At 35.8% G+C, this 22,585-nt stretch overlaps 3 protein-coding genes across 3 annotated transcripts; 2 read left to right on the top strand and 1 right to left on the bottom strand.

The window, feature by feature from the left end:
• Nucleotides 1-2,329: 2,329 nt before the first annotated feature.
• Nucleotides 2,330-6,018, bottom strand: LOC133878697 (uncharacterized). Its single transcript, XM_062317288.1, has 7 exons — nucleotides 5,567-6,018; nucleotides 5,387-5,463; nucleotides 5,122-5,256; nucleotides 4,065-4,119; nucleotides 3,822-3,909; nucleotides 2,865-2,963; nucleotides 2,330-2,766 (listed from the first exon to the last, which is right to left on the bottom strand). Exons 1-7 carry the CDS (start codon nucleotides 5,929-5,931, stop codon nucleotides 2,632-2,634), a joined length of 954 nt encoding a protein of 317 aa, XP_062173272.1. The 5' UTR covers nucleotides 5,932-6,018; the 3' UTR covers nucleotides 2,330-2,631.
• A 278-nt stretch (nucleotides 6,019-6,296) lies between these two features.
• LOC133877645 (glucosidase 2 subunit beta) lies at nucleotides 6,297-17,011 on the top strand. The gene is made up of 16 exons (XM_062316035.1): nucleotides 6,297-6,650; nucleotides 6,751-6,870; nucleotides 7,326-7,421; nucleotides 7,848-8,087; nucleotides 8,648-8,880; nucleotides 12,860-12,952; nucleotides 13,084-13,137; nucleotides 13,844-14,177; nucleotides 14,271-14,375; nucleotides 14,466-14,567; nucleotides 14,681-14,738; nucleotides 14,869-14,937; nucleotides 15,487-15,574; nucleotides 16,284-16,345; nucleotides 16,429-16,480; nucleotides 16,589-17,011. The coding sequence occupies exons 1-16, from the start codon at nucleotides 6,512-6,514 to the stop codon at nucleotides 16,649-16,651; spliced, it is 1,908 nt and encodes a 635-aa protein (XP_062172019.1). The 5' UTR covers nucleotides 6,297-6,511; the 3' UTR covers nucleotides 16,652-17,011.
• A 1,298-nt stretch (nucleotides 17,012-18,309) lies between these two features.
• On the top strand, nucleotides 18,310-22,220 carry LOC133877893 (pyruvate kinase, cytosolic isozyme). The gene is made up of 3 exons (XM_062316342.1): nucleotides 18,310-18,832; nucleotides 20,340-20,801; nucleotides 21,142-22,220. The coding sequence occupies exons 1-3, from the start codon at nucleotides 18,614-18,616 to the stop codon at nucleotides 21,952-21,954; spliced, it is 1,494 nt and encodes a 497-aa protein (XP_062172326.1). The 5' UTR covers nucleotides 18,310-18,613; the 3' UTR covers nucleotides 21,955-22,220.
• The last annotated feature ends 365 nt before the right edge of the window (nucleotides 22,221-22,585 follow it).

Here is a 22,585-nt window from a genome sequence, read left to right as displayed (position 1 = left end):
TAAAGTAATAACAAAATAAAATTAGGAGGATCTAGAATACATCCCACGTTCTAAACTTCTGGATCCGCCACTCTATATATATACATATAAAAAAGAAAAAATATAAAAAAAGCTCACTAAGGCACTAAACGAATAGGCGATTTTATAATAGTTCTATGAAGTGACCCAACAAATTATCAAAGTGTACCAAAAAGGTTACTTTTGTCGAAATATTCCTATAATACTTTTATTCTCTTAAAAATCAATCCATGTAGTTGACATAAATTATAAATCGTTCGCTATGGAATAAAAAATAATTTAAATGTCTTCAAGGTAGACAAAAAATAACAATTTAGTCATTGTAGTTAAATTTCGTCAAAATACTTGACGGATTCTGTTAGTGTAAACGCCAACACTAATAAAAATATGACATGTCACTTTTACTAAAAAAAAATACCACTATATTCCGTGGTAAACTAAATGACTTCTTACAGTCAAATTTCATCAAAATACTTGACGGATTCCGTTAGCATGTCATATTAACATCAATAAAATGATGACACGTGTCACTGTTAATATATATATAATTACAAAGTTAAAGAAATTAATAACTTAACAAATTAATTTTTTTATTTTTATTTTTTAAAAAAAGGAAAAAGAAAAGGGGTGGCTGCTAAGTCACCTTTTTTTAATATATATATATAAAAATAAATAAATAAGTTTATTACTTTTTAGATTTTCTATTAATAGTTTTTTTAAATTTCTTTATTTTTTAAAAATAATTTTTTATTCTAGTTTTTAAGATAATAAGGGTGTAATAGGAATACTTCGATAAAAGTTTTTTTTTTTTTTGACACATTTTGATAGTTTAATGAGTCACATTAGTGTACTTGAAAATTCAATGAGCTATTATAAAATCGGTTATTAGTTCAAAGAGCTTTTTTATATTTTTTTCTATATATAAATTAAGGAAAGCTATCAATCAAAATAATGGGTTGTCATTTGTAACAAAGATTTGGAATACCTTTAGCTTGTTTTCTAGTGTATTTACAAAAAGATTTCTAAAAATTTACTTTCACAAAAGCCAACAAAAATAAAATTAAAAACAAAATTAAAATAGAAGATAGTTTTTATCCAAATTAGATGGGAAAAAATTCATTCAACCTAATTCATTAAATTAATATATGTTCTCAGAGCAGCATGTGATTCTCACATTTATTTTTTAAAATATATGTAAAAATCACATAATTTATTAATAAATGCAGAGAATTGAAAACACACATAACACCCCTTTAGTTTTTGTTGCTATAGAATTACAAATTACATAGAGGATTTACAATTCAATAGCCATGTCAAAACCATACCTATTGAAACTATAGTCTCAAACTATAAGAGAGACCCACACTATAACAAAAAAGGAAATCTCAATATTAAAAACTATTTGCAAAATTCTTAGGTCTCGTTTGATTCGCGAAATGAGTATTCCATTAGGAAAATAAATAGTTATTGTTAGGAATGAAGAAGAGTAGAATTGAATAATTATTCAAATTCTTTAGTTTGGTGACAACACATATACCACAAATTGGAATTAACCCAAAATTACTAAAAAAACATGCATATTTTTCTTTTTTCTTTTTTAAAAACACAAATCTTTTTCTTTTTTTTTTTTTTTTAAAAAAGGGTTGGACCTCCGACCAACCACAAATCTAATCTAAATTCTTTTTTTGGTTCAATTTTGTTTATTTTTATTTTTTTTTAGTTTAATTTGAAAAAATTAAAGAAAAATATGATTTTTTTATTTTTTATTTTTTTAGAAAAGGTTGTCTATTCCCTCATGTATAGCTATTCCTCTCAAATATGAGAAGAATACCTATTCTTCTTCGTAAGGGAATAATTATTCCCATGGAATAGCCATTCTAATGAATAGGTCACTACCAAATAAATGAATAGCTATTCCAATGGAATAGTCATTCCATTCCAAGAACCAAACGAGATCTTAAAGCATGTTTGAAATTGTATTAGAGAGCTTAAAAAATACTTTTAATACATAAAACGTGAGCATATTTGGTTAAAAAAACTCAAAAAAATACTTCTTTTAACTTATTTACTTAAAAAAAAATGGGCCAAAAAACACATCGACAAAGGCTTAAAAAGTGAAAGCGTTTGCTAAAAAGTTATTTTCAACTTTAAAAATTTTACTTCTCGATTCCCAAACTGCTCTTAGAGCCGGTTTGAGTTTACGTTTCAGAACATCAAACACGCTTCTATCATCTAAAACACTGTCTCAAAGAAAAAAGTGGTCGTTGTATTCTTCCAACAAAACACTTTTTCCCACCAAAAAAGCTGAAAATTAATCAAGAGAAGCTCAAATTTGATGTTATACAATCGGAAGATTTAGTTATAACATCATCATTCTAAGCTCTATTAATACAACCTAGCTTGCCACACCTGCCCTTACATTTTTTAACTTCTAATGTAGAATGCAGTGATACCCCTGAAGAGAGACAAAAATTTATTTTCCCTTGGGGTTTTCCAGCATCAACAAACTAAACCATCACCTCCTGAATGAGGTTCTTCGGTCTACTACTGGCTGTAGGAGCTTCCACAATGTGAAGGAACAGAGCAGTAATCGAAACAACTAATATTCATACATTAACTGATCACTTTCTGTTCTTCTAAGGCCCGAGTCAAACCAGTTTCTTCAAGGTCTTTCACAAAGGTCCTTAGACACCCATTGATGATACGAGGTGCTGCTCCATCACAGAACCTTTTAGCAAGATCGACAGCCTTCACAAATAGCCATGTGATTAGATAAATAGAAATCGATACAAGTACACCAAAGCAAAGATAAGCAAACTCAAAAGCAATGGAAGTGAATATATTACTTCGTTAATGACAATCTGGTGCCTTGTCCCTAGCACTTTTATTTCAGACATTGCCAAATGAAGAATACACAGCTCCAAAATTCTGCCTGCAGGCTCACTCTGCATTACATAGATATATCTTTTTTGATGAATTCACTCTGCAGTATATATATATATATAAATAAGATGCAAACATTTTCTGACAGTAGTAAATTTTGTGAGATGTAAACATAAAAAACTATGTAACCTAGTTTTTCCTCAGCCAAATAATACTAAAAATAAAAAAGTAGTTCTGTACTCTAGTTTGAGATGTTAAAACTTGTAAGGCTTGTAAATGGGGAAGTAAGATAACATTATGTAAATGACCAACGTTTCCAAAAGAGAAAAAAATAATGAAAATGTAAGAGAACAAAAAAGTTTTCTTGGGCTCAGCTCGATTTGATACTTTTTTTTTTTTTCTCAGGTAAGATTGATTTTACATGTAATAAGGAAATGGACAAATTTATAAGTACCCCATTACTTCTTTTAGCTATTGTTGTTGCTACTTCTTTGAGCTATGCCTACCTAAGAATGAGTGTAAACTAGCCATGCAGCTGATGGCCATCTCAAAAATTGAGCTACAAGAACAGTATAAAATGAATAAAATAGTTAATAGAAAGGCTATGCATGTAGTAACATTTAAGTTGGTATTTACATCTTTACTCTGTCCAAGTCATACAGTTCCACCAAATGCTAAATAAGGAAATATGAACATGTTAATGATGGAAAGTGGTCCACGAGAAAGGTAAAGAAATCTAGCATGGTAAGGTCAGGACACAAAACTACTGGAAAATGCACAAATTACAGCTGATGCTTTGCAAATAAATGTAGGTATGTATTCTATGTAACGAAAAAACAATGCCTACAACTGTGTTAACAAAGAGAATCGTGCTAGCAGAAAATTGAAAACCAGTCATTTAACACTTCAACCGTTTCAACCTTCCAATTTGGAGGGGCAACTTTGTCAATGACGAGCACATGACTATCCCATCTATCCACAACTGCAGCTAAAAGTTTCCTTGTAAATCTGCAATAAAGCATGAAGACAGAGTTAGCTCTCTCTCTCTCTCTCTCTATCTCTCTCTTGCTTGTACATATGCATGCACAAATGAAAGAAGCAAAAGAAAAGAAAAAGACACGCTCCACTTGCTTCAGGCAACAAATGTACTTCAGAGGGTTTACCGCAAAATCAATTTGCTGTATACCAGCTTTGGAGGAGCTGCGAGGACTTCTGATTCTGAGGCACAAACGAAACAAGTCATGCCACTAAAAAGAGGGACCCCGAAAATTGAGCAGATATAGAATAAGCATTATTACTAGATCTAAGCACTATGAATAATTGCATATACAAAGCCATTGCTCACTCAACTTGCATAAAGCTACTGAAGTAGCTTTGACTTCTTAGTATCAGAGAAGGTCATTCTATCATGGAAGTAGCGTAACATCGAGGGTTGTTATAACATTATGAGACCTGAGAATTGATAGGTTTTTTGTGCACGCCCTGTTAAACTATAGAAATATTCACTACAAGGTTCTTTGATGACAACAAAGGAACACACATTCATATTGCTAAATCTCCACACCTCCCACATTGACTGAATACCACCACTCTACAATTATGCATGACCATCTATGTAACTCAACAAGTGTGTATAAAGTTACCTGATCGATTGTTTCCAACTTGAATCGATGAACTTTGGTAATTTAGAAACCATCATGCAAGCCCTTAGGATCTATAAACTATTATTTCAATCTATAATATATTGCAACACATCCAGAGCATGAATAGCTAAAAGTTAAACCATGATAGAGAACAATTGGCGCAGAGGGAGGGGAGAAAACATTCTAAAGACATGAAAATTGCCTAGATTGTGTCCTAATTACAAGCAAGTGCTCTCAATCATTCTATTTGATCTGCCTTGGAGTTGAAACAACTTATTGATTGAGTCAACACTGATTCCGGCACAACCATCAATTAATTAAGTCAAACAGATACAGAGGTCTAGACAGTTCTAAAATCCACCAGCAGTGTGAAAAGGTCCTCTAAAGTTTATGCTATGAAAGAGACTACATGGTTCTTAAAGTTTTTAAGCTGGATAGCATGACAGAAAGACATACAAATATTATTAATTCACTGAATTAGCACTCGAACCCAATCTTCATTCTAGCCAAAATTAAAGCATTAGCGAAGGCCATGTAAAATTAAATAATAAAAAAAGAAAAACTTTTACAGGATTACCGATTGCAGATTCCTTTTCATTGTCACGCAGAAGCTGGTCTGCTTCTTCAATTGTGTCCACCGTGACAGGTGGCCCTCCAAAGCTCATGTGGTTGTATGATAACAACGAAGCTTTATCGAATTCATACCCGGGTTCTGAGAGAATGCACATAGCAACATAAAAGATAGTCAGATATCCATTTCTTTTCCTCAACATAAAAGATTCAAACTCCAAAAAAGAACAATTTTTTTTTTCATATGAGAAAGCTTGGTAAATAGTTGGTACCTCGGCGCACATTCAGTCGCTTCTCAAACAGCCGAATTGGGTCCGACCCTTCTAAACACGCCGCATAAATTATTGACCTGTCAAACCCACCGAATAAAATCAGATTAATTTCCCGAGAATCAAACATGGGCGAGCATCGAATAAAGAAGAGGAAAAGAACAAAAAAAAAAAAACAATTACAGAGCGAACTCTCTGGCGGCTCTTGGACTGCAAAACCTGCCACTCTTGTCAATCTTGGGCAACATATCTCTGGAAGACGAAGACGTTGTTGAGGTTGAGAAAGAGTCCTTAGATTTCTCCAGAGCTTCTTGTTGGACTGCAAAAGCTGAAGTGCGGAGAGAGGTGGTTCTCCTCCGGGGGCACGAAACAACAAGTAGGGCGCTCTTGGGCCACCCACTGCATTTGGGAGCGGAAGTGAGCACTCGGTATTTTGCTACAAATGAAGAAGAGAGAGGGAAAGAAGTGAACTCGAATTGGGGTTTAAAGGTTGAAGGAGGAGACGAAGAACAACAAGTATAGCCGAGAAGGAGCGAGCTTCCTTCCATTGCTTCTTCTTCTTCTTCTTCTTCTCTCGTGTCCGAGCGAGCTGTGAAGGAAGAAAGCCTTCAGGATAAACGACTATCCATTTCTATTCGTCGGTCTACATTTGTCAGAGTTTTTAAGAGGGCTTTAGGGGATATTTTATTCTGGACGCCGTCGTTTCGACCCTTTAACAATAATTTATTTATTTTATATTAAATATATATAGAGACATTATATATATTAACTCTAATTTAAATTATTTAATTAAAGATATCAGACATTATATTCATTTGTTTTGAATTCTTTTTAAATTTGTCAATCGTGTTAAAAATGGTAAGACTACAAAGACAAGTAACAAAGCATTGAAAGGGTTGTTAAAAATGTAATTAGTGGAGGCAAAACCATCTTACTTACCCCTTTAAGGCTTTAATCCAGTGGGTTAAGCCGTACCATAAGGCGGAAGGCCTCCGTAAAACTTCTCCAGGGCCTGCTGATTGCTGAACTAGTTCTTCGCCAAGTCCCACTGCTGACTCTCTCTCTCTCTCTCTCTCTCTCGCTAGTCGCTATCGCTCGAACTGATTTGGGTGCACTGGGCAGAAGAAGATGAAGCTAAATATGGGTTTCGGTCTCATTTCACTTGTGATGTGCCTTTTTTTTGTGAGATCTCCGGTTGCGGTTAGATCAGTATCGGCATCTCCTCATCCTCCTCTCAAAGACCCCTTCATCGGGATTGCTCCGGAAGGTCGACCCATTGTTTCTTTCCAAAATCTATCTGTTCCTGCTTCTTTTTCTTTTTTCTTTTTTTCTTTTCATTTTTAATCTAGTTTTGTTCATTACCACAGACGAGAAGTATTACAAGACGTCGTCGGATTTTATAAAATGTAAAGATGGATCCAAGAAATTCAGCAAAGCCCAGCTTAACGATGACTTCTGCGATTGCCCTGATGGCACTGACGAGCCTGGTTCATCTCTCTCTCTCTCTCTCTCTCCATTCCTTACCTCTATTTTCTTTTTCTTTCTTTACTCTCTCTCTCTCCTTGATTGATTTATTTTTTTACCAAATGGGTATGATTCTTCCATTTTGACCAAATGGGTATATTGTTTTTATCGTAACACTGTCGTTCTGTAACATTTTGGAATGTGGTTCATGTTAGTGGTGTCTTTTGATAATAATTCATAGAAAAAACTATTGGCATTACATTACCATATTGCTATGGCTGTGGTTTCTTGTTTACTTATGCTGCACCGAGGGTCCATCTTCATCAATCATAGATGGAATTAGAGGTCCGCCATATTTCTTTGATCTTTGCACTTTGAAATAGGAATTGCTGTAATTTCTTTTTTTATGAAAGATATTTTCTTCTTCTTCTTCTTCCAGTATGTTATTTCTGTTCACATTTTCTTTTGTGGTTTACAGGTACATCCGCATGCCCTGCTGGAAAATTCTATTGTCGCAATGCAGGACATGCTCCTCTTTTCTTATATTCTTCTAGAGTGAATGATGGTATATGTGGTAAGTGTTTTTTGCTTCATGACTCGGACACTTCGCTTTTTTAGTGTTTACCTGATGGGCTGGCCTTATCTCTTTGATTACTATCAAGAACATTGTGCATTTTTCATTACTCAAGTTGCCAACCCAACTATTAATTTTCCCCTTTTCTAAGGCACACTAAAAGGATTGCACGGAAGCTTAACCAGGACAGTTTAGGAGACCAGCAGAATAGAGAATGCTTGGTCCCAATTGAAACTGAACAGACATAATCTTGCATTTGAAAGATAATGCTCCCTGTGTTGTGGAAAGAGAAATTGTTTCTTGTGTTGGTGTTATACCTCCAAATACATCTTCTTGTAAATGCTGTTTTTGTTGCTAGATCCTCTGTTTTACTTTCACCTGTTTGCTCAACTCTTTGTAATGAGTTTAATTTTCAACGATCTGTAGATTGTTGCGATGGGAGTGATGAGTATGATGGTAAGGTGAAGTGCCCAATTACGTGCTGGGAGGCAGGCAAAGTGGCTAGAGATAAGCTGAAGAAAAAGATCGCTACATATCAAGAGGGGGTTGCTTTACGACAGCAGGAAGTCGAACAAGCAAAACTCGGTTTAGCAAAAGATGAGGCAGACCTGTCAAGGTTGAAGGCCGAGGAGAAAATATTGAAAGGGCTTGTTCAACAGCTTAAAGGTATGGTTCTAACTAGGTGATTCACCCTAGGTTGTAGCCCAACTATTTGGAGTTGAATAAGTTCATATTTGGTATAGAAAATTAAGTATATGGTCATATACGTTAATTGGTGGACCTATGAATTTTGTGGAAGTCCCATCTGTTAATATCCAATTAGAAAATAGTAACTTGTTTCAAGTATTAAGGGACTTGTGCTCCTAAAGTTGCTTATTTAAACAAATCACCCCATGTCTGCGAGCAAGAAATTCTTATTGGAAGATGTTCTAATTAGGGCATAACCTTCATAAAGTTTCCATATGGAGTGTGATGCAGTGGTGTTACATTAATAATAGGACGTTGGTAACCATTCTAATTTGGAATGAAGAGGGCTCAAGGAGACATGATGAGCCATGTGCTGTTGAGCTTGCAGTAAAGATAAAAAAATTATACTGTTCTCAAAGTACCTTGGTCCTCTTTCTGACTCGTGGATATAAGTATGTCACTTGGGTATACTCTAGTAGTTGTTTGGTATGTGAAGTTTACCATCAAGTAATTGTTATTTTTCTTCACCTTCAATGCAGAGCGTAAAGAAGAAATTGAAAAGGCAGAGGAGAAAGAACGTTTACAGAAAGAAAAAGAAGAGAAGGAAAGAAAGGAAGCTGAGGAGAAGGCTAATGAGGAAGAAAACAAAGCTGAGCAGGAAGATAATCCGGATAAAACCGCAGCTGTGGAGAATACTGATAGTGAAGAAATACCCACTGAAAGTATGCAGGACGATGAGATTGGACTTTTGGAGGATTCTTCTTCATATCAGGTTGTCATGTAAACCATAACATTAATTTGATGCTCAACTTACAACAAACATTTAGATTTAACATCTGTACTGTACTTATTCGTTCATTTTTCTGTTCTGTATAAATCTTAGGGTCACAATTGTTTGAAAATTCTATTTGGCAAATCACTTTGTCAAATCAAACATATTCCCCTCGCCTTTTAACTATTTAAGCTGAAACACGAACGGGAAGCACATGGTACACTTTGAAACTTCTTGCACTTGGGGTGATTATTCTTCCTTCAACAGCCACATCTAAAACTTCTGCATTCACTTATTGAGCTGTAACACCCCCAATCCATAAGGATTAGGGTTGTTAACCTAGAAGCCTCAAAGGCCAAAAGGTCATAAATAGGAACAGCAGAGCACTTCATAACATGTTAAATGCATGAGTTTAAAAGAATTTATGAAACATAAATGCATAAATGTAAGGGTCTAATCATAGCATAATTAAAGTGTCTGGAAAATTTTCTTGCCCTTAGGCACTAATTGAAAATAAGTTAATCTTAAATCATGACATGAAATGAAGTCCCCCCATCTAAATTGCATCTGTCCTCCTACTGCAATTTTATACTGACTTGAAAACATGAAAACAAAACAAGTGAGCGAAAAGGCTCAGTAAGTAATAACTCCCAACCAATTTAAAACTGATTGGGTAAAAACCTTTTCTTTAAAAAAAATTCTTTGAAAACACTTCATACAACATAATAAAGAAGATTCTTAAACTATTCTAAACTGTCTTTGAAAACCTTGACTTCAGCATGAAAAGAAAATTCTTAACAAAGTTCCTTTTAAAATAGAACTTAAGAAAATCTCTTTCTTTATCTTATACTATGAGTAAATACAATTCCTTCAAAAAATTTACCTGAAAAGCATCTAATTGACAATATTAGGGAAACTCTTAAAATTCTTTCTTCCTAACATTGAGCTTAAGAAATTACCTTTCTTCTTCTCTTACTATGGCCAATGCATGTTGTTACGCTTTGTATGCTAGGATTTTGCAATCCTTGGATCATGGCAACAATCCGTAGCCACGGACGTGTCCTCTGACTAGTTGATTAATTTTAGGCGCACTCAGCTTAGCACACTAGGTGATGAACCACCTTTGGGCGGTTGAGCTCCATCCTAGTCCGGTATCGTGCTTCTATCTTTTCTTAGGCCAAAATAATCTTCCTCTTCATATGCCCAAACTTTCTTTTCTGTTACTTAAACTTTTATCTCATAACATCATAACATTTTCAAAACTTGAACAGAACTTCCATAAAATAAAATCCGAAGGCTTTAGCGTCGTCTCCCTCGACCCTTATCATACCATTTTCCTATTTTGCTCGATAGTTGAGGTATGGCTTGAGGATCTCGCTACTTTAAATTTGAGAACATGTGGCTGAAAGCAGAAGGCTTTGGTGACTAGATGAAATTGTAACGACCCAACGAAAAACACTAGCCATATTTGCGATATCACCCTAAAAGGACTAGTCAATTTGAGGTTTTCCTAAAATTACTTATAAAGCCCAATTTCACTAGTAAGTAACCAATGTAAGACTTAGCACACATGAGTTTTTTTTTACAAACCACCCACTCTGTATGGGCAACTTTCTTCCCAATATGGGATCGGGGTGTCACAAACTCCCCCCTTTTAAATCTCTGACGTTCTCGTTAGGGCTATGCCATGTGGTGCTAACAGTACCACATGGTGCACTAGTAGGTAGCTCTGATATCATTTGTAACGACTTAGGGAAAAGCGCTAACCACAGCTGCACTATCACTCCAAAATGACTAGTCAATTTGGAACTTCCCTAGGATCACTTATAAAACTCAATTTCACCTTACAAGTAACTAATGTGAGACTTAGCACTCATGATTTTTTTTTTTTTTCCTACAAACCACTCATTCTATATGGCCAACTCTTCTTCCCAATATGAGACTGTAGTGTTATAGTGGTAGCTTCTTTTGTATACTTTTCATGTACACGAGTTTTGCTTCTCCTATTAATAAAATTATTATTCATCAAAAAATAAAAGCATAACACGTGATATCATAAACATAAACATAAACATTTTGTAGCTTCAATAAAGTTATAACATGTATAAAGTCATAACATTTTATCAAAGCATAGCATAAAACATGTACATAGAAGAGGTAAGGAACATCACTAACTCCTAAGCTGCAAGTAGGCTGACCGGCTTATTCTTAAAATTCTTTCTTAAAAATGTAGGCTTAGGGTTTAATTGTGGTTAAACACAGTTTCTTTTTGGAAATAATTCCGAAAATAACTCATCTTATTTAAATAAACGTTCTTTTTGCAAAAATAATTTAATCTTGAACTTGCTAGATTTTTAAAACATTTTCTTCCAGAGAAATGCTTTTTAGCCTTTTTTATTTTAGAAACTTCTAAAAATTTTCAGAAATTCTTAAACCTATTCTTGGGCCTTCTAAATTGGGCAATTACCAAAATTAGCCCATCTGGACCTTCTCCGAACTAAGTTCAAAATTTTAAAGCCCAAAAACACTAAATCAGGCTTAACTACACATTAAACTAGCTTGGGTCCAATTAGCTACAAATGTCTCTTGGGGCCCATAACCTAAACTAAATGGATCAAACATGTGTTCTAAAAACTTTTCATGAACTTCATGCACTTTAATAAAATCAGTAGCTATGCATGTGATTTTTCTTGAAAAATCAAAGTGGTATGAACCCGAAATCTTCTTAGAACATATAGGAATTGATTGCTTGAATTTAAAAATTGATTTTGGGACTTTGGGGTTGATTTTTTGGTCCCTGGAGTTTCTGTCCAGACCAAAAAATACCCCTAAATTCAGTTCTTGAAAGTTCTTTTTAATGAAAACACTTACTAGAATGCTTATAATCAATTCGGTGTTGAAATAAAACTTTTTGATGCAATAAAGGGTGTGTGGCCAGGCCTATGGCCGATTGCTACATGATGGTTTGAATTCATCTTTGTGAAATCAAATTGAACTAAAGTCACGTGATTATGTTTTCATGAAACTTTATGAATCAATTCCTTAACGTGTAAAACTATGTAAAATGAATTTGTGTGATGTAGATCATTAGTAAATCAGTAAAATCTTCATGTCTATATGATATTCCAGGTTTGTGAAAATCTTGAAATCTTGAGTTCATGCAATCTTATCATATATCTTACATAAACTAATGTAAACTTACAAAAAATGATGCACAGTTTTATTGAAGCTAAAACTTTAACATAAACTTTGAATGAAAAGCAGGAGAACAAGTAAACTTACAATTGGGAGATGACATTTTGAAGCAGACTCTGTTGCTAGGGTGTGTTCTTGGCCATGTGATGTAGAAGAATTGAAGAGAATGAATTTTTCTCTAAGAAACTATGGTGGCCGTTTGGTACAGGGGCTAGGGGGCTTTGTGTTCCCTTGAAACTTTGTGAAAATTTTGAGAGAATGAGAGGCAATAGGGATACACAGACATAAGGGGTCTTTTTATAGGTCTAGGGTTTTTCCTTTTCCAAAAAGAACTAGGGGGGCTGCAAGGGCTTATTTGGCTTAAATAATAGCATTTAAAATATTTATCTATTAAAATGATCATGCTACAAATAAATTTAGATGGCATTTAAGTGCTTAAAATAGAATTCTCATGCAATTTCATGCACATATGCGACTAAACTGAATTTATGAAGCTTTGAAAAATTATTTTTAATATCACAAAATTGATAAAATTAATTAACGTGTTTAATGACATTTGATCCACTGAGTTAGGTTAGACTAATCAAGGGTTGGGATGTTAGATTTGTCAAATTTGTCACACAAATGTTGTATATACCTATTGGTGTCTGTACCTGGATAAAGCCGCAAACATCTCTGTATAATGAAGTGTATACATCCATGTGAATTTACCGGTGATTGGTTCGTTATTTCTCAATTGCAAATAGTTTGTTTCTACTAGTTTCTCATTCACAGCCTTTAATAGGATGTGGCAAAGGACAATGATGAGCCAACAGCTGAAGTTGAGCACAGTGATACTTCAGGAAGTGAAGGATCTCTGGTTAATGAAGTAGAACAGGTAAATCAACATTCCATGCAGTTGCATTTCTCTTCCCCAAATAAGTGTAGAGAGTAGTAATCAATCTTTCATATCTTCCCCAAATAGATGTAGAGTGAACTTCCATATCTTATCCATTTATCTCAATGTAGCCTGCAGCAGAAGCAAAGGAAGAGTCTGCAGTTTTACCTGATTCTGGAAGCAAGGTGTCTCCTCATGAAGCCACTATCTTGATATTTTTCCCTCCAATTCTATTTGATTGGAAATATAATTTTATTCTTTGATGTCCTCTGTTATCTCCAAATCTAACTTACCACACTACTTGATTGCTTTAGTTGTTTGTTTGTTAATTTTTTTTTTCTTCATGAGTAGTTGTTTTTTGTTTATAACCTAACTGTTCTATAGACTGTGATTTTGCTTCTCAGAAATAACATTGCTTCTCAGAATGAAAATAATTATATTTACATTGAAAACCTATATTTTCTTGATGCTTCTAACTCCTAGAATGTACATTAGTTACAATATATACAACAGACATGATAATATGGTGATTAATACTTTGAAGATGAAATTTTGAAAGAGGAGGCTCCACATGAAACTTTAGCCAGAAATAAAAAGTATTTTCTGTTGGAATGTTGATATATTGCAGATATATTTTTGCGTATTTCTCAGCCCTCACTGATACTTAGCATATCAAGATTTATATATATCAGAATGAAAAGTTGTTTCTTCTTTTATTTTTTATTTATTTTTTTGGGGGGTAGGGGGGGGGGGGGGGCTGCTTTTTTTTGTTTCTCAATTTTCTTGGAATCGGAAATTGTCGCATCCCTTAAATTTTGCATTTTTCTTAACTTCCTTGTTCCTGGAGTTCTTAACTATAAGCCTATTGGTATTCGCCTTTGCTGTCCTTAGGGAAATGATGTATCTGAAAATACTGAGGGGTTATCAAAGGAAGAGTTGGGTCGCCTTGTTGCTTCTCGCTGGACAGGAGAGACTACTGCAAAGCAAACAGAAGAAGTTGATGCTACAAAAGACAATGAGCATGAAGAGCATGAAGAGCTGCCTAGGGGCACACATGGTGAAGAATCTGATGGCTACGCTTCCGAAACTGATAATGACAGCGAAAGATATGATGATGATAATGATGATGTAGAAGATGACGTAGATGAAGATTTTAGGGATGAGGATCATGATGACCCTAGTTCTTCTTACAAATCTGACTCAGAAATTGAATCAGACTTGTCAGGTTTGCAACAGATTGTTCTCGGTGAATAAGTTGTTATCCTTCAATGCAAGCTGTTTTGATATAACCTACTTTTAATAATCTAACTTATTTTAGATATGACAATCCCAAGTAACCCATCTTGGTTGGAGAAGATACAAAAGACCGTACAAAACATTCTACGTGCTGTTAATTTATTCCAGGCTCCAGTGAACCAGTCAGGTACAAACTGAAGTTTTAAGTTATATAGTACTCAGCAATGAAAATAAATACAAGGAAATGACTTTCTCTGTATCATTTTGACTTCTTTAGAGGCCGCTAATGTACGCAAAGAATATGATGAGTCCAGTGCCAAGTTGTCCAAAATTGAGTCAAGAATATCAAGTTTGTCGCAAAAGCTGAAACATGATTTTGGTTAGTACATGATGGACTGTATCTATATTTGTGCTGTACCATTTGTCTTCATTGTGAGGAAGTTTGTTGGTCACTTGGCTTCCATAAGCTGAACTCGAGTTGTAATATCACAGGGCCTGAGAAGGAGTTCTATTCATTCTATGGTCGTTGCTTTGAGGGCAAGGAGAACAAGTTAGAAATTTTATCTTACCCTAAACTGTTATTGACTATTGTCTTCATATGATGTTTTGGGTTTTCAAGGAAATTGCAATAGTAATCATTTTCATTTTTCTTTCCTTTGGGAAATCAAATTTTGGTTCAGGTATGTTTACAAAGTCTGCCCATATAAACAAGCTTCCCAGGAGGAGGGGCATACTACAACTCGTTTGGGGTTGGTGTCTATTACATATCTTTATGTACTTTGCATTTCTAGCTTTCTGGGCTCTTTTTATGCCTGTGTTATTTGAGGTATCATTTGGGAGATCTTTGTCAGAGATGTTTCAATTGAGTATCTTAGTTGTCCAATCAATCAAGTTGCTCTAGATTGATGTCCTGGGATCAAGAAGAATGGTACATTGAATAGTGAAAATGACATAATTGTACCATCTCTTAGATCTCCTGGTATAGACTAAAAATAATTGGTACCATTCTAATGCATATATATCACCTTATCTTGTCAGTTGGCATGCAGTAGAGTTGTAGCCAATTCTTGCGGGTTCATCACATCTTATGATATTCCTTCTGGAATTTGCTCTGGAAATATTCAAGAATATAGGTTTCTCATTTTTGTGTCTGATGTAGACATGGTCTCTACATACACGCATGCACAATGTGGCTCGTCTTACTTTGACATCTTTCTCTCTTTCAGAGATTTACATATTTCTTCATTTTCAATCAACTCATTTCTTTCTATTTTCTCCATTTTCCTTTTTGTAAATAGGCGCTGGGACAAATTTGAGGATTCATATAGAGTCATGGTATTTTCAAATGGTGACAAATGCTGGAATGGGCCTGATAGAAGTCTGAAGGTATTTACTGCCATGCTAATAAGTAGGGGCATGCTTCTGTTTTCTTTAACAAGGATGATTCCTTACGTACCCTGATTCTTGTTTTAGATGATTGAGGTTGTTTAGCAGAAATGGTTTAATTGGTCTCTTTTGGAAGTTGTACTAGGATATGCACATAAGGGGTTCTTTATAAGACTATCTTTTTTATGCCCCATGGGGATAAAGATCTATTATAAAAATGAATGGGTATTTGGTTTTAAGTGCTCCTTTTTTAAGGTACTTACTGCCATGCTAACAAGTAGGGTGGTGCTTCTCGTCTTTAACAAGGTTGATTCCTTATGTCTCTTTATTCTTGTTTCAGATGATTGAGGTTGTTTAGCAGCAATGGTTTAATTGGTCACGTTATGAAGTTGTACAAGAGTTTTAATATGCACATAAGTGGATTATTTGTAAGACTATCTTTTTTTATGGCCCACTGGGATAAGGATCTATAAAAAAAATTAAAAAAAGAAAAAAGAAAAAAAAAGTTGAAGAGTATTTGGTGGAAAGTGCTCATTTTTTGAAAGGGTGGGGTGAGTAGTAGCTGTAAATGGCACCCGTATTTTATGAGGAAAGGGTTACTGTAGACCAGAATGTGAAAATTAAACGTTCCTATAAATCTGAGAATTTCAAACTAGAAAATAAAAAGGTAGATTTGATGCCTTCTACATTTGTCTGTGATGTTTTACAGGTCAAGTTAAGATGTGGGCTGAAAAATGAGGTTGCTGACGTGGATGAACCAAGTCGTTGCGAGTAAGAATTGCTCTCTCTCCCTCTCTCTCTCTCTCTGTCTCTCTCCCTCCCTCTCTAACTAACTGTTAATTTTCTTGTGGCAGATACGTGGCATTGTTATCTACCCCAGCTCTTTGCCTTGAAGAAAAGCTGCAGGTACCTTTTCTTTTAAAAAAGAAATTTGCTCCTAAATAATTGCAGTTTTAGTTGCTTCTCTTCTGCACTGAATCCTAATGGATGTGGATGTGTAATGAAATGTGATAGGAACTACAACATAAACTAGACTTGATGAATAAAGAACAACCACAGAGCCATGATGAACTTTGAAGTGTCTAGATGGATTTGGCTGCGAATACTCTAGAGTAAGCTGACTGGTGAAAGTAATCATTTGCTTATGGAGACTAATATTTTCATTCTCGAAGATACAGAGAGGTATAATGCGGCTTTTGTCAGGTAGTTTCAAGCAACACCCGAAGGTGGCCTCCCGAAATTTTATTTTTTGGATATGACAGTAGTTCTTTGGGTGGGGATGGATTGAGGCTTGGGAGCCCTCATTGCAAGTTTGGGTTAGCTTGAACTGATCTTGATATACATTCTTGTACCCAGAACAGTGGTCCTTTTTCCTACATCTGCAACTATCAAAATTTGCATGTCGTATTATATATTGTATTTTGGAAAGCCCTTTCATTTGGCCTGTGTGTTTTTTTCAGTGGTACTGACTACTGAGAGCTGGTAAATTGATTTCAACATTTTCCCATGACTGCCAACTGTGTTTTAATGTTGAAATTGACAGCTAAACACGTAGAACCAGTGATGGGTATACCTAAAAGAACAAAGACAATCAAGTTGGGGACTTTTTTTCGGATAGATATTTCTAACAATTTTGCTTTCTAGATGGCAAATGTGAGAGAGTTAATATGATGAGGCCTCTGCTTGATTGAGCAAATTTTGGACTTTTCGTCCACCTCAAGTAGGCTTTATAAGAAGCCTCTTATATTTGCTGGATCCGGGTCGGGACTTTTTCATCCCGTCTAAGGTGCATGGGCAAAGTTGAACCTTGAATTTCATTAGGTGCCGTAGACTTTTTTGTGCTTTGAATATCATTAAAAGCCACTTTAGACTTTTTGTGCTTTTTTGAGCAGGAAAATTGAACAAATGAAAGTTCTGAGTACTTTTTCCACAATACAACTCTGATAAGGTGGGCAAAATAAGAGGAGAGTCGGAAACAAGAGGTAACTGGTAACATTAACATTAATCATTAATATTTGTGGAAGACCAGTTTTCTTCTCCTTTTTTTTTTCCCACCTCAAAACATCACTTTCAGACATGGAAGAACAGGTGTAAACTCCTCGGGTACAATGCTCTCTAATATTGGTTGCCCCTTTCCCTCCGCCTGGATCTCACCAAACAAATAGCCTTTTTTTTTTACTATCTTTATATCTTCTAATGGAAAAAACGTGGGATTGGCAATCTTCATGAACAGATTAGAGTTAAAATGGGTGACCCGTTTAATTAAATAAATCAAATTTAAAATTGAATAATATAATTTTATATTATATATCTCAATACAGTCCAAACTTAATGCAAATCACCAGCCTAAAAGCTGTTCCGAACATGTTAATAAGTTGGGCGCGCATGCATACTGCATAGAGAGTATATTTATTGAATGAATATGAATAGTGGAGCAGGAGCAGGAGCAGGCACCATAGTTGACCTGCATAGTGAGTGCATACCCAATATTAGCCATTTTAGCGGCTTAAAACCTATTAGCCGCACCGCTATTAAAATCACTCAATACCAAAACCAAACACGCCCACAGTTGGATGCTCTTTCAACTGAACTTAATATATTCCCACGTAATATTCCTTTTTTACTGTTTGTTATTTTGGCAGGACGCCTTGTGGCTCAAGAAAATGCCCTCTCTCTTTATATATATATATATATGACTCGTTACAGCTGTGTCATCGACCATCATATCACGCTTCTTTCCTTTTCTTCTTCAATCTTCAATCTTCACAGCCTCACAGGTTCCTTTCATCCATTTTTTTTTTTTAAACTGATATTTTGGTTCCCCTTCTCTCCGTCTCTATTCTTTTGTGGTACACGTGTATCGTATCTAGAAGACTTTTTTGACAAGAGGGAGAGTAATTGGGTTCTTCATCTCCTTCGATCGTCTTTGTTGACGATTCTTTTGGGGTGACTTCCATTACGATTTTCTCTGGTTTCTCTCTTGTGGGTAACAATAATATCATCTCATCGTCGTCTAAGGCTTTTTTTTCAGCTCAAAGAATGGAGAAGATTATAAAACCCAAGACGAAGATCGTGTGCACTTTGGGACCGGCGTCCAGGTCAGTGCCCATGCTGGAGAAGCTGCTGAGAGCCGGCATGAATGTGGCTCGCTTCAACTTCTCTCACGGATCTCACGAATATCACCAGGAAACCCTCGACAACCTCAGGACCGCCATGGAAAACACCGGTATTCTCTGTGCCGTAATGCTTGACACCAAGGTACTATATTTTAATCTCTCTCTGTATTTGTATCGATCGGATTTAATACGGTTGGGACTTTTTGGCACCTGGGTATTCATTGCGTTCTCATTGGATTTGTTTGTTTTTCATCTGATGCTGGGAAGGAAGGCCATGTTGTTTCCTATCTTTCTGTGTTTCTTTGTTGGTTCGCTTGCTTATTGGCCTTTCAGTTTCATTGTTTGTGGTCCACTTTTGGCATGCCTCTGCGTTGTGGTTCTTTCTTACATCTGGATCTGGGGGGCTTTTGGATGACTTTTCTGTTACTTCCATTCTATGACGGGGTTTGGTTTTGTCCTTTCTATTACTATATATTCATTTCACTTATTTATTATTAGTCTCTTCTGTGCAGAATTTCCCATTTCGTTCCTCAATTGTCAGTTTCCACTTGTTCTTTAAGTACTAGTTAAAATCAAGCATGTATTATCTGAAACTTTTTAGCATGTAGGCACAATTTGTTGAATGAAACAAATATCTCCATTTGGATAGCTTCAATAGGTATGAGGTTTTACGCCAGGTGTTCATCTTGAACGCTGCCGTTCATTTCTCGAGCTAGTACCCTCCACACGTCCACTAGCCATGTTTTCTTGTATACCCTTGGAGATATATGAACTGTAAATGATTTTATTTTATTTTTTTGTAAGTTACGACTTGCATTAGGAATCTCAAATAGCTATGTGTGTAAGCTATGGGTTGTTCAAATGTAACCCCACATAATCAGGTCATTTTATAAAAGAAAGAACTGAACTCCAATTTATACAAAGCTGGAAAAAACCCTTCATTGCAGAGGCCGTTTGTGTTTGTTTTCTGTATTAAGCATCCCATTTCCTGTTTTTGTTTTTGAGATTTTCTAATTATGTTGTTTGTTATTTTTAGGGGAAAAAAAAAGAAAAGAAACTTACATTGTAACCTAAACCATTTCGTACAGTTGCCAACGATGGTTGTGAGAGGGTCAGTAGTGGCAGGTGAGGTGGTAGTGGTGTTTTGGAGTGTCTAGTTGTGATATGAACCTATTTTCCTCATAATCAAAACCAGTTATGTTTTTGGGTCATCTTAGTCTTAGTCTAGATGCTTTTCTTTTCTTTTTTTTTCTGTCTGTTGATTATATTCTGGTTTTTAGAAATTTACAGACCAAAAAAATTGTCTCTTGAAGTTCTGCACTTCTTTTGGAGAAACATGCTTGAAAAGTAAAAAATGTGTTTTGTAAAGTGCATGTAACCTTCTACTGAACAAACTACTGTGTAGATACGCCAATGTTGTAAACTTGCCTCAGGCTTAGGCTTTTGAATGGACTTATTTCTGTAGCGATGACTTTTTTTTCAACTATTTTTTGGCCTTTTTTCATTTCTAAATTTTGTTATTATTCTGCATCATTTAAGCTATATCTCATGTTAGCCCTCCCTAGTGGCAAGCTTTCAAAGTTTCTAGATTTACTAAAGAAAAACATAAGCAAAACTCGTTAATTGTTCATTTGTAATTAATGTCACAGGGTCCAGAGATCCGAACTGGATTTCTCAAGGATAGCAAACCCATCCAGCTAAAACAGGGTCAAGAAATCACCATATCTACTGACTATAGCATAAAGGGTGATGAGAATATGATTTGCATGAGCTACAAGAAGTTGGCTGAGGATGTAAATCCAGGAATGGTGATACTTTGTGCAGATGGCACTATCTCGTTTGCAGTTCTATCTTGTGACAAAAAATTGGGTTTGGTTCGATGCCGCTGTGAGAACTCTGCAGTTCTTGGTGAGAGAAAAAATGTTAATCTTCCAGGGGTTGTAGTGGATCTCCCAACTTTAACAGATAAAGACAAGGAGGACATCTTGCAGTGGGGAATTCCCAACAAGATTGACATGATTGCTTTGTCTTTTGTTCGCAAAGGCTCAGACCTTGTGGGGGTCCGGAAGGTGCTTGGGGAACATGCTAAGAACATACTTCTCATGTCAAAGGTATGCTGATATTTGTGGAAACTTCGAATTATCTTGAGATTTGGTTTAACCCCTGTTGGATATGGTGGAAGTCGTCAGTACCAACCATTTGGTTTGTCTTAGTCTTGGTTGAGAAACAATAACAGGCAGTTTTTGCTAGTTCGGCTGATTTTATAGGGAATACATCCCGAATTCCTTTGGAATTTTCCGGAAGTTCTTTGGATATTCACTGATAACTATGAACTTCTTAGCAATACTGAATTGCCTTATTGGTCATTAAAACGATCATTGTCTGTACTTCAATTCAGTTTTAACTACTTGATTCTGATACTTGTCTTTCATTTTGAAACTTGTTTTGTAGGTTGAAAATCAAGAAGGGGTAGCAAATTTTGACGACATCCTTGCAAATTCAGATGCATTTATGGTAGCACGAGGTGACCTTGGAATGGAAATCCCAATTGAAAAGATATTTCTCGCGCAGAAAGTGATGATTTACAAGTGCAACATCCAAGGAAAACCTGTGGTGACTGCAACCCAGATGTTGGAGTCAATGATCAAATCTCCCCGGCCAACTAGAGCTGAAGCTACTGATGTTGCCAATGCGGTTCTTGATGGCACAGACTGTGTGATGCTGAGTGGTGAAACAGCTGCTGGAGCTTATCCAGAACTTGCAGTTCAGACAATGGCCAAAATATGTGTAGAAGCAGAAAGCACCCTTGATTATGGAGACGTCTTCAAAAGACTAATGAAACACTCGCCAGTGCCCATGAGCCCGTTAGAGAGCCTGGCATCTTCTGCTGTCAAAACAGCCAACTCAGCAAAAGCAGCACTTATATTGGTCCTAACCAGAGGAGGAAGCACTGCTAAACTGGTGGCCAAGTATAGGCCAGGCATGCCTATACTGTCTGTGGTCGTCCCAGAGATGACAACCGATTCTTTTGACTGGTCGTGCAGTGACGAATCTCCGGCAAGGCATAGCCTAATTTTCCGCGGGTTGGTCCCAGTTCTGAGTGCAGGATCTGCTAGAGCTTCTGATGCTGAAACAACAGAAGAAGCATTGGTGTTTGCCATACAACATGCCAAGTCAAAGGGTCTCTGCAAAAATGGAGATTCTGTGGTGGCTTTGCACAAAGTTGATAATGCATCTATTATCAAGATCTTGACTGTCAAGTGATATGATCGTTTCCATGATATTTTTTGTCTCGCTCTCTATATGTCTCCGTTTCTGTTTTCCCTTTTTGCCTCTTGTTGGGAGGGGTTAGTATAAAGATGAGCGAATGAGGATGCTTCTAGTTTTGCTACCTTGCTTTTGTTTCTGGAGGCAGAAACATTTACTACTATTATGTGTGTTTCGATGAGAAAAAAGCATTGGGATTTAGATTTCCAAATGTTTGATCATCTGACTTTGACTTAATGGAACTCTGTTTTTGTTCTTTGCTACTCGATATTGCAACTGAATGGGAGTATGATTCATAGAGGAGTGATTGTTCTTTGTTAGCGTTATGTGAGACGACTGGCTGATTGGTTAATACTTACAATGGTTATAAATAGGGCTAATAATTTTTTACGTGACTCGTAAATTCGATATGAATTCATCACGAAATTAACAAGATAAAGTTAAAAAATTTGATATGTTTAATTAAATTACTCGAGTTAAAGTATTCTCATACTCATTCAAACCCCCAGTAAGATTTGTCAGTTCACAAAGCATCAAGAAAATGAATTGACGAGCCTAGATGTGAGCAAAGCTACACAGTGAGTTGAATATAATTCAGGACAAAGGTGGGTGTAATATATTTGCCAGC

The sequence above is a fragment of the Alnus glutinosa genome, chromosome 9 (assembly GCF_958979055.1).
Source record: "Alnus glutinosa chromosome 9, dhAlnGlut1.1, whole genome shotgun sequence".
In the NCBI taxonomy this organism is placed as follows: domain Eukaryota; kingdom Viridiplantae; phylum Streptophyta; class Magnoliopsida; order Fagales; family Betulaceae; genus Alnus; species Alnus glutinosa.
This window is presented reverse-complemented; position numbering and strand designations above follow the sequence as displayed.

Excerpts from the sequence above, each read along its gene's own strand:
- LOC133878697 (XM_062317288.1), bottom strand. The coding sequence starts at position 5,931 with ATGGAAGGAAGCTCGCTCCTTCTCGGCTATACTTGTTGTTCTTCGTCT. Across the intron at positions 4,120-5,121 it reads TGAAAAGGAATCTGCAATCG|AATCAGAAGTCCTCGCAGCT; the intron begins GTAATCCTGTAA and ends TTTGTGCCTCAG. Across the intron at positions 2,964-3,821 it reads TTGCCCCTCCAAATTGGAAG|AGTGAGCCTGCAGGCAGAAT; the intron begins GTTGAAACGGTT and ends TATGTAATGCAG.
- LOC133877645 (XM_062316035.1), top strand. The coding sequence starts at position 6,512 with ATGAAGCTAAATATGGGTTTCGGTCTCATTTCACTTGTGATGTGCCTT. Across the intron at positions 12,953-13,083 it reads TGGTTAATGAAGTAGAACAG|CCTGCAGCAGAAGCAAAGGA; the intron begins GTAAATCAACAT and ends ATCTCAATGTAG. Across the intron at positions 16,346-16,428 it reads GATGAACCAAGTCGTTGCGA|ATACGTGGCATTGTTATCTA; the intron begins GTAAGAATTGCT and ends TTCTTGTGGCAG.
- LOC133877893 (XM_062316342.1), top strand. The coding sequence starts at position 18,614 with ATGGAGAAGATTATAAAACCCAAGACGAAGATCGTGTGCACTTTGGGA. Across the intron at positions 18,833-20,339 it reads CCGTAATGCTTGACACCAAG|GGTCCAGAGATCCGAACTGG; the intron begins GTACTATATTTT and ends TTAATGTCACAG. Across the intron at positions 20,802-21,141 it reads ACATACTTCTCATGTCAAAG|GTTGAAAATCAAGAAGGGGT; the intron begins GTATGCTGATAT and ends CTTGTTTTGTAG.